The sequence below is a fragment of the Cebus imitator genome, unplaced genomic scaffold (genome assembly GCF_001604975.1).
Source record: "Cebus imitator isolate Cc_AM_T3 unplaced genomic scaffold, Cebus_imitator-1.0 Scaffold317, whole genome shotgun sequence".
NCBI lineage: Eukaryota > Metazoa > Chordata > Mammalia > Primates > Cebidae > Cebus > Cebus imitator.
In genome coordinates, this window is record NW_016107632.1 from 2,496,772 (window position 1) to 2,510,180 (window position 13,409).

General features: G+C 38.0%; 1 protein-coding gene across 22 annotated transcripts in view; it reads right to left on the reverse strand.

Moving 5' to 3' along the window:
* RBFOX2 (RNA binding fox-1 homolog 2) overlaps window positions 1-13,409 on the reverse strand; it is a 291,883-nt gene that overhangs the window by 194,993 nt on the left and 83,481 nt on the right. For all 22 annotated transcript variants that reach the window (XR_005196223.1, XM_037729766.1, XM_017504050.1 and 19 more), the window contains exon 2: window positions 8,308-8,358. Coding sequence is in view for 21 of the 22 variants with exons in the window: in XM_037729766.1 (XP_037585694.1) it covers window positions 8,308-8,358 (51 nt within the window). In the remaining variant the exon portion in view is untranslated. The remainder of the gene's footprint in view (window positions 1-8,307; window positions 8,359-13,409) is intronic.

Genomic DNA, 13,409 nt, shown 5'->3' on the forward strand with positions numbered 1-13,409 from the left:
AAAATAAAAATAAAATAATACCGCTAATTTATTATCTTCAACAGTAGGAAGCCGAAGAATAGTGCCAAAAATCGGACAAATCAAGCAACAGCAGAATAAGCATATTATTTAGCACGGCAGTGAGCAGCAAAAGAAATAAAATGGTCCTTCCCAGTAGTGAAAAGATTTTGAACAGTTTGCAAAATGAAATGATTAAAAATGTAATAGTAAAGCTGATTACATGGATCAAGAAAAGTGCTACAAGAACGCTAGACACTATAGAGCATATACCAGGCCTTCATCCACTAGAGGGTGTTAAGGACAACAAACGGCACAGAAGGACCTAAACTACTGATAGGTGACTTGAGGTCAGATGTTGGAGAGAAGCAACCGTTTGAAAAAGCTTTGCACAAAGGCTAAAAGTGGAGTTCTAGACAACCTAATAGTAAGAAAAGCTGCAATTTCCCATCTCCTGTAATTTAAGAGCAAAGCAAAAGCATGTTTGGTTAAGAAAAAAAGAGGATCAGAAAGAAAATTATTATAGATTGTAGATACAGAAGCAGTAACATTTAACTTCTGAACCAGTCATTTTAATCCAGTCTCCAGCTGGGGGGCCTTAGAGCTTGGGTGGAGAGATGGAAAGTAGGGGAGTGGCTGCTAAAAGGTATGGGGTTTCTTGTGTCCAGGCACAGAGGCTTATACCTGTAATACCACCACTTTGGGAGGTTGATGCATGTGGATCACCTGAACTCAGGAGGTCAAGACCAACCTGGGCAACATGGTGAAAGCCCATCTCTACCAAAAATACAAAAATTAGCTGGACATGGAGGTGCACACCTGTGGTCCCAGCTACTCAGGAGGCTGAGGTGGGAGGATTGCTTGAGCCTGGGAGACGATGGTTGCAATGAGCAAAGATTGCGCCACTGTATTCCAGCCTAGCTGACAAAGTGAGATCCCATCTAAAAAAATTAAGGTATGGGGTTTCTTTAAGGACAGTAAGTATTAGAATAATGTTTTTCAAACAGGTTGCAATCCAATAATGGGTCCAGGAAAAATCCAGCAGAGATCAATTTTGGTCAATCATTGGTCACAATCGATAATTTTTTGAATGGGACAGAATATACCCCAGTACTTAGAACATGGTAAAGATAAGCGGCATTTGGCAAGACTAATTCTAAGTTATAGTCAACATATACATATGTATGTGTACTGGGTCATGACATAAAAGCTACTGCTTCCTTAGGATCACAGTCTTTTTTTAAGCTCAAAAGCACAAAGCAAGAATCTGAACACCCTTACCATATCCTCCATTCCACCGCTATCCCCGAAGGAAGAAAAGTAGTCATCATTTCTTCAGCCAAGCCAAATGAGTACTATAGAAGATGCATTTGCTGTTGTCCACGGTTCCCAATAAAAATAACTAAAAGCCTTGAAATTTCATTGTAAAAATTTGACTAAAGTTCGTTTTCTACCCATGAAAAAAAACTGATTAGAAAAAAGAAAAAAATTCTTCAGGAAGGAAAACACTTTTTAAGAAAAAAACTCTCAGGTCATTTAAAATTTATCCTCTATATTAAAAGTAGGTCTGCCACTCTGTTATATTTGTCAACTTATGCATCTCCTTTAATGTTCCCACTTATTTCTGCTAATCAATGGAACATATTCACATTGTGTCTTTCAACAGAATTTTAGAAAATTGAAGAAAAAATTATGATTTTGAGAAGTCACTGACAAGCATTTTTTAAGAATGGGCCTGGCGTGGTGGCTCACATCTGTAATTCTGGCACTTTGAGAGGCCGAGGTGAACGGAGCACCTAAGGTCAGGAGTTTGAGACCAGCCTGGCCAACATGGTGAAACCCCACCTCTACTAAAAATAGAAAAATTAGCCAGGCTTGGTGGCACATGTCTGTAATCCCAGCTACTCAGGTGGCTGAGGCAGAAGAATCACCTGAACCCGGGAGACAGATGTTGCAGTGAGCCAAGATCGTGCCACTGCACTCCAGCCTAGGCGACTGTCTCAAAAAAAAAATCAAAGAATGACCACATGACATTTTTTCTTTTTATTTAAAATACAAACAGATAAAGTTTAGATCATAAGCCATTTTAACAAACCAGATAGAGAGAAAACTTGACAGAAATAGGTTATTCAAGGGACTTTCAGGTCACACGTAGACTTCATGCTGCTATATACGCAAAGATTTCAGAATATCTTATCTTGTCACACCAGCAAAAGAACATTCATATTCAGAGGGGCACTGACAGAAAAATACAAAAGGGAAATACAAGACACGGAGGCTGAAAATTGGGATTCAAGTCCAATTCTTCACTTACCACCTGTGTAATTAAGACTGGGAGGCTGATTTGACAGTCTCTGTGCTTTGGTGTTCTTATCTACAAAACAAGGATAATAAAGCCCAACCTACCTGACTGAACTCTTGTGAAGATCGAAACTGATATACACAGGAGTGTTTTGTAAACTGTAAGGTACTTAACAGATATCAGTTGGGTTTTTTGTGTACCAAAACTATATACATTTTTATTCATCAATTAATAAACAAAATAGAGCACAATAGCTTAAATAATTTTTAATGATGAAATAATGAAAGCTTTCCCCAGCAGAAACAAGGCAAAAGCATTCTCTCTCACCACTCCTAACCCACATAATATTTGCAATTCTAGCCAGTGCAATAAGACAGGAAAAATAATTAAAGGGTGTACTTATTCATAAGGAAGAAATAAAACCGTTTATAACCACAGGTGTAAACATTAGGTGTTTCTTGGTTTTTTGTTGTTGTTGCTGAGATAGAGTGTCGCTTTGTTGCCCAGGCTGGAGTGCAGTGGCATGATCTCGGCTCACTGCAGCCTCCACCTCCTGGGTTCCAGCAATTCTCCTGCCTCAGCCTACTGAGTAAGTAGTTGGGATTACAGGAGTGCGCCACCATTCCCAAATTTTTTTTTTTTTTTTTGAGCTGGAGTCTTGCTCTGTCTCCTAGGCTTGAGTACAGTGGTGCAATCTCAGCTCACTGCAATCTCCACCTCTGAGGTTCAAGTGATTCTCCTGCCTCAGCCTCAGGAGTAGCTGGGACTACAGGCACACACCACCACACTTGGCTAATTTTTTGTATTTTTAGCAGACACAAGGTTTCACCATGTTGCCCAGGCTGGTGTCGAACTCCTGAGCTCAGGCAATCTGACCACCTTGGCCTCCCAAAATACTGGGATTACAGGCATGAGCCACCGTGCCCAGCTGATATAGGTTTTTATAATTTACTAATATTCCTAGTCCTGTAGGTGACCCCGAAACTGAAACCAAGCAGAATTCTGTACTCTCTTTAATCTCAAATGTTAAGGGTAATGTTTCACTCCCATACAATTCAAGCTTTGAACACTGCAATGTGCCACAATTTAGGGTTCTAATAAAAAAGGACTACACTGAGATACTACTATCAGTACTATTTTCAACACTTAGTTTTCCAAGTATCCCCACTGCTGAACATCCCTTACTTGGTTAGACCACCCCAATGAAGCAAAACAAATTATCTCTAGTTTGTGTGTATCTGCTCTAATCCTCTTCCCTACCCATCCCCCAAACTGAGTTGACTCTAAAACCAGAAAACAAAATTTAGCCAAGTAGCCACTAAGGAGATACAAAGTTGATGAAACAAAAGTAAGTCTTCCCTATGGCTGATTAAAGTATAAGCTCTTTTAATCAATTAAAATTGGTTAAATTAACTAATGCTCTCCAGTTCCTAAGTCTAATAAAGGAAAGCTTTTAGCATTCTTAGACCACCTAAAACTAGTAAACAACTCTCTCCTATTCACCCCCAAACACTTTTAATCTTTATTTTAAAATTTAAAATATTTCCCCACTTCAATCAATTGTTTAGATTAACCCATGGCCTACTAGTTCTGGTCACACTGGTTAAGAAAACACTGACTGTATTTCTTTAATTATAGAAGGATGCCCATACATCCCGGTTTACCTGGAACTGTTTGAAACTAATTATTGGCATCACGTTTTATTCTCAAAAGTGCCCAAACTTGAATGCTAAAGTTTATATGGTCATCTTATTTATAGCAGACATAAAGTTGTTGCACCAAGAAAGAGTGAGGGGCTAGCCTTAGGACCCCCATCACTTTCCAGGAAATCCCCGAGAGCCATCCCATATAAACAATCTTAGCAAAAACAGTAAGCTTGCTGTACAGAACAAAGCCCTCTTCTAATCAGATTGCTGCTCTTAAGCTCTTCTTATATAAAAACCCTAGAGCTCATGTACACAAGTATTCTCCTACTTTAAAAATACTGCAAATCCATGAAACATTCTAGCCTTAATCAAAGCCTAGGAACACTCCTAAGCACATGCACATAAATCACAAAGAAACAGTCAACTAGGAATCTAAACTACTCCACGGTATCATCAATCTAAAATCCTGCCTGGTCTTATTTATTTATTCATTTATTTTTCAGACAGGGTCTTGCTCTGTCACCCAGGCTGGAGTGCAGTGGCACAATCATAGCTCACTGCAGCCTCAATCTCACAGGCTCAAGCAATCCTTCCACTTCAGGCTCCCAAGTGGCTGGGACTACAGGCACACACCACCACATCTGGCTGATTTGTTTTTATTTTTAGTAGAGACAAGGTCTTGCTACGTTGCCCAGGCTGGTCTCCAACTCCTGAGCTCAAACAATCCTCCCACCTTGGCCTCCCAAAGTATTGCAGCACTTGGCCCTGCGTGGCCTTAGATAAAATTTCTCACTTTTCTGAACTAGTTTTCACTTAGGCAAAACTAGAACAATGTTTGTCTCCTCCACTTCTATAGAGAAACCACCACATTAGCAAGTATGGTGAAATGCTTAGAATGCTTTATAAAAGCAATGAATTGTCATCCCATAAAGCTTCTTAATAGATCAGGAAAGAAGGCTGAGGTTACCTTGCATAAAAACGCAAGAGGTGGCCGGTGGTTTTCCCTGCTCCTTTCCTTCAGATTTCTAATTCAAATGTGCTATTGGGACTGTATATAACATAATAAAAGAGTCACTTAAAAAGTGAAATGCTGGTACACTTGGTGCTAACAAACTTAGTAGTAATAATCTTTAATCAGGAGTCATGGACTTCTACATCTATGGTTGAGCTTAAACAAGTCTATGAAGCCCCGACATGGTAAATAAAATAATGTGAGTGAGTGAATGGGCACATTCACAGATGACCACATTTTCCTCTGGTCAATCAATAATTCTCCAGTACAGAGAAAAGGACCCTCAGACAGAAGACAAGTTTCAATTCTTATTCAGCTACTTACTTCAGTTGTTGCCTTGGATAAGTCACTTACCTCTGTGTTCTTCAATTTCCTTATCTTTCCAAAGGAAATATTTGTCTCATCTACTTCAAAAGGGGTGGTTGGGAGAATAAGATGAGAAATAACTGATGAAAGTGCTCCACAACAATCAAAAGAGTTACCTCTTTTAAAATCACCATTCAACCACTGATAAGAATCTTGTCTGTGGATGGTTCTTACCTATTTAGAAAGGAACAGCTAAAGAAAAAGGAAAGCAAACAGGCCAGGTGTGGTGGCACACACCTGTGGTCCCAGCTACTGAGGAGTCTGAGGAGGGAGGATCACTTGAGCCCAGGAGGTCAAGGCTGCAGTGAGCCATGTTCATACCACTGCACTCCAGTCTGGGTGGCAGAGCAAGACTCTGTCTCAAAAAACAAACCAAGCAAACAAACAAACAAACCAGTAACAAAAAAGGGAAAGTAAATAAAGTCACAATTAAAATCCACCATAACCCCATTCCCCAGTTCCTTGATTTGCTGAGCTAAAACCATGCTGAGGAGATATAAAGATCACAAGTTCTATTTCCGCCAGCTCAGACTGTTCAGCTACCAGTGTTTCACGCTGATAAATGCCTCCCAAATCTCAAAGCACAAAGTGAGAGTTCACAAGGTTAGGCGCATTAATTAGCAGCACTCATTTGGATTCTGTATTCATCAAGTACAACAAGCAGCTATTCAATATTTGCCTATTTGCACTACTCTAAGATCTCTAATTCAAAGATCCAACCACAGTACAAAATAAAGCCCAAGAAAATAAACTAAAATAAGCCTGTCACCATTAGAATGTGCCTCAAAGCAAATTAGCAGCTTTAAACCATGGCAAAGGGTCTGCAACAGGCCTGCAGCAGAGATAGCATTAGTAATCAATGTGCAGGTTACAGAAGTGGGCCCCTGCTGCAAAAGAAAGAAAAAAATTCAGTAGGTACAATCAAAGAGGCTACTTTTTTAAGCTTTAATAAATTCCTATTAACTCCTTTTGCTTAGCTCCTTATTGATCTGTAATCCACACAGGAAGAACACAGCATTATACAGTACCCTTTCAGTCTTTTAAACTCCGTAAGTCTATTTCCATACTTTACATCAATTAGCTTACCTTCCTAGACCCAGAATAAGCAACATTTTATAAAAAATAAAATAACTGCATTAGTTTGCAAGCCTAGATTAAGAGACTAACCATGACCCCTTTATTACATGTCCTAGGTGAAAAGTACAGGATAAAACAGAAACTGCCACTGCTTTTAAAGCAGCCCATAGGACTGCAGTTCTCAACCGCATACATAGCAGAATCACCTTTGGGGTTTATAAATATTTGAATGGGTAAGCCCAGTCTTAACACCCACCCAATCAGAATCTCTGTGGGGGATCTCCAGGTATGAGAATTTTTTTCTGATACATGACTAAGATATAAAAGTTCTATCAAAAGGCATAAGTTTCCCAGCTTATAGAAGCTCTAGGACAGACACAAACCAGAAAGAAAAATAAATAAATCATTATATTCTCTTTAGATTTGGGGTAAATGGCCCTATCTATTGCCAAAAGCTTCCATCTTCAATTTTAACAGTGATGAACTCAATGGGAGATGAACACAGAGATAACAACACTTCTTTCCATGCCCTATTTGGAGCCAGTCTGACATCAACTCAGCACCAAATGTGTAAGAATTGGACGCATACTCTCAAATCTGAAAGGCCTCCAAACAAGTGACTATTGATTATATAGATTATCGGCCATCCTATGTTTTTTTCTGAGACCGAGTCTCGCTCTGTCACTCAGGCTGGAGTGCAGTGGCACGGTCTCAACTCACTGCAACCTCCACCTCCCGGGTTCAAAAGCAATTCTCCTGCCTCAGCCTCCTGAGTAGCTGGGATTACAGGTGTGTGCCACCACAGCTGGCCAATTTTTATACTTTTAGTAGAGACGGGGTTTCACTATGTTGGCCAGGCTGGTCTCAAACTCCTGACCTCGTGATCCACCCACCTTGGCCTCCCAAAGCGCTGGGATTACAGGCATGGGCCATAGCACCCAGCCGACCATCCTGTTTTTTAAGATCAGCTTCAGGAGCTCTGATGAGATTCGATGAACTTCTGGAAAGGACACTATGAACTCTTTCATTTAGAACTATAACTCATCCCTTTGGCAAGTATAACAATGGTAACTCTTTTTAACAACCCTGTAAGGAATAATGGCATTCAAAGATACTTCTAGGAGCTACCCTTTCAAATCTCCTGAAGAATGTCAATATCCCCAAACAGCAAGAAGACAAATTTCTTTCAGAGGCGAGGTGATTTAAGCCACCCCATTTCTCGAAGAGGAAGTGTTACCTTTTCTTCTATCCTAACTCTTCTTCAAGGTCATGTGCTCAAGTCTTCAAACACCAAAAAGATAGGGAAGGCATTTATACACTTGCCTAAACCACACTAAGGGTGTGGCTCTTCATAGGAGGCAGTTCTGCTCTGACTAATAATAGGGCCTGAGCTTTTCCAGTCATCCTCCCATCTCACAAAGAAAGGCAGCAGAAACTTCACTTTCAAGCAAGCCTTCCTTCCCTGATTAAAACCATAAGGCTGAATTCCCCCAGGGAGGAGAATGGAATTTTCTTGCTACAGATCATTACAAGGACTCAAAAAATCTGTGCAGGCACTGGGGCTAACTGGCAGGTAATAAAGAGACAACTCCGGCATTCAGAATTATGAGGCACCAAGAAAACCAGGTCAAAAAATTATTATGTAGCCTACAAAGAAAATACAAAAGCAATCATTACTGTGCTTGGGTGATTATTTTCTCTTATAATATCCACAATTTTAATAATATAATACTTACAGAATTTTAAACTACGCTTAATTTACATATGTAAAAGTAAATTCATTGCTGAAACCAGCCACATTCCCTCTCAAAATAAGTAATTTCAGGAAATGCCCTCTATCATAGCAGCCCTTTGATGGAACACACCACATACACACATCATCTAAGTTACAAACAGCAGATACCAACCTGGCTGTCCCGCGCTGGGAATCCATGATAACCTGGAGTCAGAGGCTCGTTCTACGAGAAAGACAAGAAAAATACCAAACTATGAGAGAAAAGAAATAATCAAAATCATCCAAACTGATCAAATACAAATTCCTGCCCTGGTTCCTAAAATGTTCCTTTACCTGTATTCCACCCTACCTAAAGTGTATATATCTCCTCGTTAAGCCTCTACAATGGCAAAAACAAAAACAGTATTTGCTTAGGAGCACTATGCATAAAAATTATTTTCCTCCTTATGCAGCTAAATGTGTTTCCTTCCCAGTATATCTTAGGCAGGGTGCTACTGAGACTGGGGTCAGAGGAATTCCTAACTTCATCATACAATGTAGGACCTCAGCATCCCCAGTCCCAACTCATGGCAAGCCATAGCACCCCTAAATACTAGGCTAACCATTTGGTTTATTTCCAAATGTCCCCTGGATAGAAAGGGGACAAGTACCAACCCTGTTGAGAACTGCCTCTTGACCCAGAAAAGTTTTGTCATCTCTATCAACCTGTTTCCCCTCAGTTTTCACTTTTTTATTTGTTTTATCCCCTCGGTTCTTTGAAATCTGGATGAAATTCAACCTCTGTTCAAAACTTCCTCTACTACTCTATATCATCCTATGGACTCAAGTGACTCCTTGTAATATTTAATATTTATTTAGCTTATTTATGCAGTTTACTTTTTATGTTATTTATTATTCCAATTAATCTTTTTTTAAAGATATACGATGTAGACTATCTGTCTCATCTTCAATGTAAACCACTAAATCAAGATCCTTGAAGGCAAAGATGATAGCTAATAAAAGCTATGCAAACCCTAATTTAGTATAAGGTCATATAACATGAGTACTCATTTCCAGCTTACTCGACCCATTCAATCACTCAGTTAATATACACTAGTATTAAAAATTTCCAAGCACTGTTAGTTGCCTGATGGAGTAAAAAAGTTGAATAAAAATAAGCCCCTTGCTTTCAAGGGAACCTTTAAATGAGGGAAGATACATGTGCACACAAAGGAGTAAATGAGAACATACAGTGTTTTTGTAATTGTCAAAGTGCTCAACATTGCTACTTAGATATTCATCCTCTTCTTCCATTCATTTGTACTTCTATTCCTACTAGCAGAACGGCGTAAAAGAAATTTTCCTTGATAGGACTTTTGAACATGACAATAGGGTAAACTTTTCACTAATTGGTAGATTGACTATATTCAGATATTTGATAGTCAAAAGCATGAAAGCCAGAAGACAACTTAAGCTCACTGCAGAGACCCTGTGTCTTGTTCACCATGGTTTCCCTGAGATCTAGCACAGTATCTAACACATGCAGACACCCAAAAGAATGTTTAAATAAATAAATGAAGATAAATAACCAGAAAATGTGTAGGAATTCAGTCACTGATGCAATCACAGACAATCCAAGTTCTCTTTATCTATTCCTATATTCCTGTTTTGGACATTTTAATATTTATAGTCTCCTCGAAGAAAGACACTGAGGATAACTGCCTTTAAAAAAATTATGGGTACCAAAGCAATCTGGCAAAAGAAGAAAAAAGTTGAAGAATTCACACTTCCTAATGCCAAAGTTTACTACAAAGCAACAATAATCAAGAGAGTGTAATATTGGCATAAGGATAGAGAGATAAACTAACAGAATACAACTGAGAGGCCAGAAACACACCCTTACAGTTATGGCTAGCTGATTTTTGAAAAGAATGCCAAGAAAGTCAATGGATCCACATGTAAAAGAATGAAGTTGGAACCCTATCCCACACTATAAACAAAATTAACTCAAAATAGAGCATATCTAAAACCATAAAACTCTTTAAAAATAGGAGTAAATCTTCACGCCCTTTGATTAGACAACAGTTTCTTCAATGTGACACCAAAAGCACAACTGATAAAGGAAATCAAATAAATTAGACTTCATCAAAACTTAAAACTTTTGGCTGAGTGCAGTGGTTCATGCCTGTAATCCCAGCCCTTTGGGAGGTCAAGGCAGGAGAACCACTTGAGGCCAAGAGCTTAAGACCACCCTGGGTACCACAGTGAAATCCCAGCTCTACAAAAAATTTTCAAAAAATAGCTCGGTATGGTGGCACACACCTGCAGTCCTAGCTATTCAGGAGGCTGAGATCGCCTAAGCCTGGGAGTTTGAGGCCTCAGTAAGCTATGATCACACCACTGCACCCTAGCTTGGAATAACGGAGCGAGACCACATCTCTAAAAAAAAATTTTTTTAAAAAAAAGATTAGCTGCAGTGACTTACACCTGTAATCCCAGCACGAGGAAGACAAGGTAAGAGGATCTCTTCAGCCCAGTTCAAGACCAGTCTGGGCAATTTAGTGAGACCCCACTTCTATGGGAAAAAAAAAAGCATTGAAATTATTTTTTGTGCTTCAAAGGATACTATCAAGTCAATAAAAAGATAACTCACACAATGGGAGAAAATATTTGCAAGTCATGTGTTTGATAAGAAATGTGTATCCCAAATACATAAAACAAAAGGACAAATAAGACAGTTCTTCAAAAGAGATATGCAAATGGTCAATAAGTACCTGAAGAGATGCTCAATATCATAAGTCATTATGCAAATCAAAATCACATGGAGATAAAACTCATACTCATCAGAATGGTTATAATCAAAAAGCCAGACAACAATAAGTACTGTCAAGGATGTGGAGAAATCAGACTTATTCTACATTGACAGTGGGAATGTAAAATGGTACAGCTGCTCTGGAAACAGTTGAATAGTCCTTCAAAATATTAAATATAGTTATATGACCCAGCTATTCCATATTAATAATTTGGTCATATTAAATATAGTTATATGACCAAAAAGAAAACTGAAAACAAATGTCCACATAAAATCTTGTACATGAATGTTCATAGCAGCATTATTTCATAATAACCAAACAGCAGAAAAAAAACCAAGTGTCCATCAGTTGATGAATGGATAAATGAAGTATGGTATGGTACATCCATAGTGGAATATTATTCAGTAATTTTAAAAATAAAGTACAGATACAACACAGATGAATACTGAAAACATCATGCTTGAAAACAGACAAAAGGCCACAAATTACATAATTCTACTCATATGAAATGTCAAGAAAAGGCATATTCATAGAGACAGAAAATAGATTAGTGGTTTCAGGGACTAGTGGGAAGAAATGAGCAGTGACTGTTAATGGCAACCAGGTTTATTTGGGGGGAGATGAAAATGTTCTGGAATTAGATATTAGTGATGGATGTATACCTCCATTATTATACTAAAAACCACTGAAACACTGAAAGCACTTCAAAAAGGCGAGATTTATGGTCTGTGATTGTATCTCATTAAATCTGTTACTTAAAAATAATAATAGTTACAGGCAATATTGGCTATTTTTCATACTGATTTTTATAGGGGAGACATGCAGTTTAGATTTTAACAAAAAAATGGGGCTCCTTCTGAAATGCACAAGTGCCTTTTGTTTATTATAAATTCTATAAATTTACTCCAACACCATTCCCTACAAATTTTAACAATGATGATGATAAAAGATGATGATTAATAACCACCAGATATTGAGCACCTAATCAGCATAGTTCTAGGATGGAAGGGAAGACGAAGAGATAAAGACAAAGAGAATGAGATAATATAGCAGTATACAAAAATATATTTCCTATCATTGGGGAAACTAACTCAGAGAAGGTAAGTAACTGACCCAATAAGTAATAGATACTGAGTGGGAAAGTCAAACTGCCAGCCTGTGTCTGCTGGACTACAAAGCCCCTGTTCTTTCCATTTTTCCAGGTTCTCATCTCTACTAATCATTCGGTATTATCCCCTTAAAACAAATATTTCATAATTGAGAAAGGGATTAATTATATGATTAAGAAAGTAATCAAAAACCCCAAAAGCATATTAACAGAAATTTGTCACTCCCAGAGGGCATCCCACATATGAACAATATTCCATGAAATCATGGAGTTCAACAATGCAAAAAACTTTTTATAAGGAAAAGATCACATTCGTATAAGCCAGTATTGTCAAAAGCTTCGATAGCAAACATGGTCATAATAGGTTACACAGAGATGTGTCAGAGGAAATGGATTTACTCCTCCACCTGCCATAGCAAAGCATTACTCTTCTTTACTTCCTACCTCTCAGATAAGGCTATTTGGAACTCTCCAGCCCTCCTTGTTTGTATCTGTCTCTTACAAATGCATTGATTTTGCATGATTTTGAATTTTACAGACATGGATCCTATTGTAGGTATTCTTCAATAATTTGACATTTTTGCTCAATACTATGTAAGATTCATCTCCACTAGCGCACATAACTGTATTTTATTAACTTTGATTGCCATTTAGTATTCTCTTATAAACTATAAACATGTCAAATAAATTACTCATCTGTCCTATTTTCCTGTTAATGAATAATTAAATTGTTTTCAGTTATGGTTTTTGTGCTCACAAACCATGCTGCCTATGAACATTCTTTTAGATTTAAGGTACCATGTTTCACTTATGAGATTGGCAAAAATGAAAACACCATAAATAGGCAAAAAGATGAGTAAATGGGTACTTTGATACCTAATAGTAGGAATATAAGCATATAGGGATCCTGTTATGGAAAATAATTTGACACTACTATCAAAATATTGAATGCATATACCTTCTTGTAACTTCATATCTCTATCTAGACAAAGAAGAAGCACATGCAAAGTTCTGCAAAACAGTGTTGTTTGTGATCCTGAAAAACTAGAAAAAAAAACCCTCAGTTTCCATTAATAACAAGGTAACAATGTTATTAATTATTGGTTGCACAATTTCAACATCCCACATGCAAGGTTTTTAAAATAAGGTAAAATCTTTATGAATGATCTCAGATCATATTAAATGACAGCAGAACAGGAGGCTCAGGCAGAAATGACTAGCTACACAGAAGGCTCAGGCAGGAGGATCGTTCAAACCCTGGAGTTTGAGACTAGCCTGGGCAATACAGCAAGACTCTATCTCTTAAAAAAAAAAAAAAAAAAGTAAGTAGATGCATAGAAAAGATAAAGAAGATATACAACAAACTTCTAATAG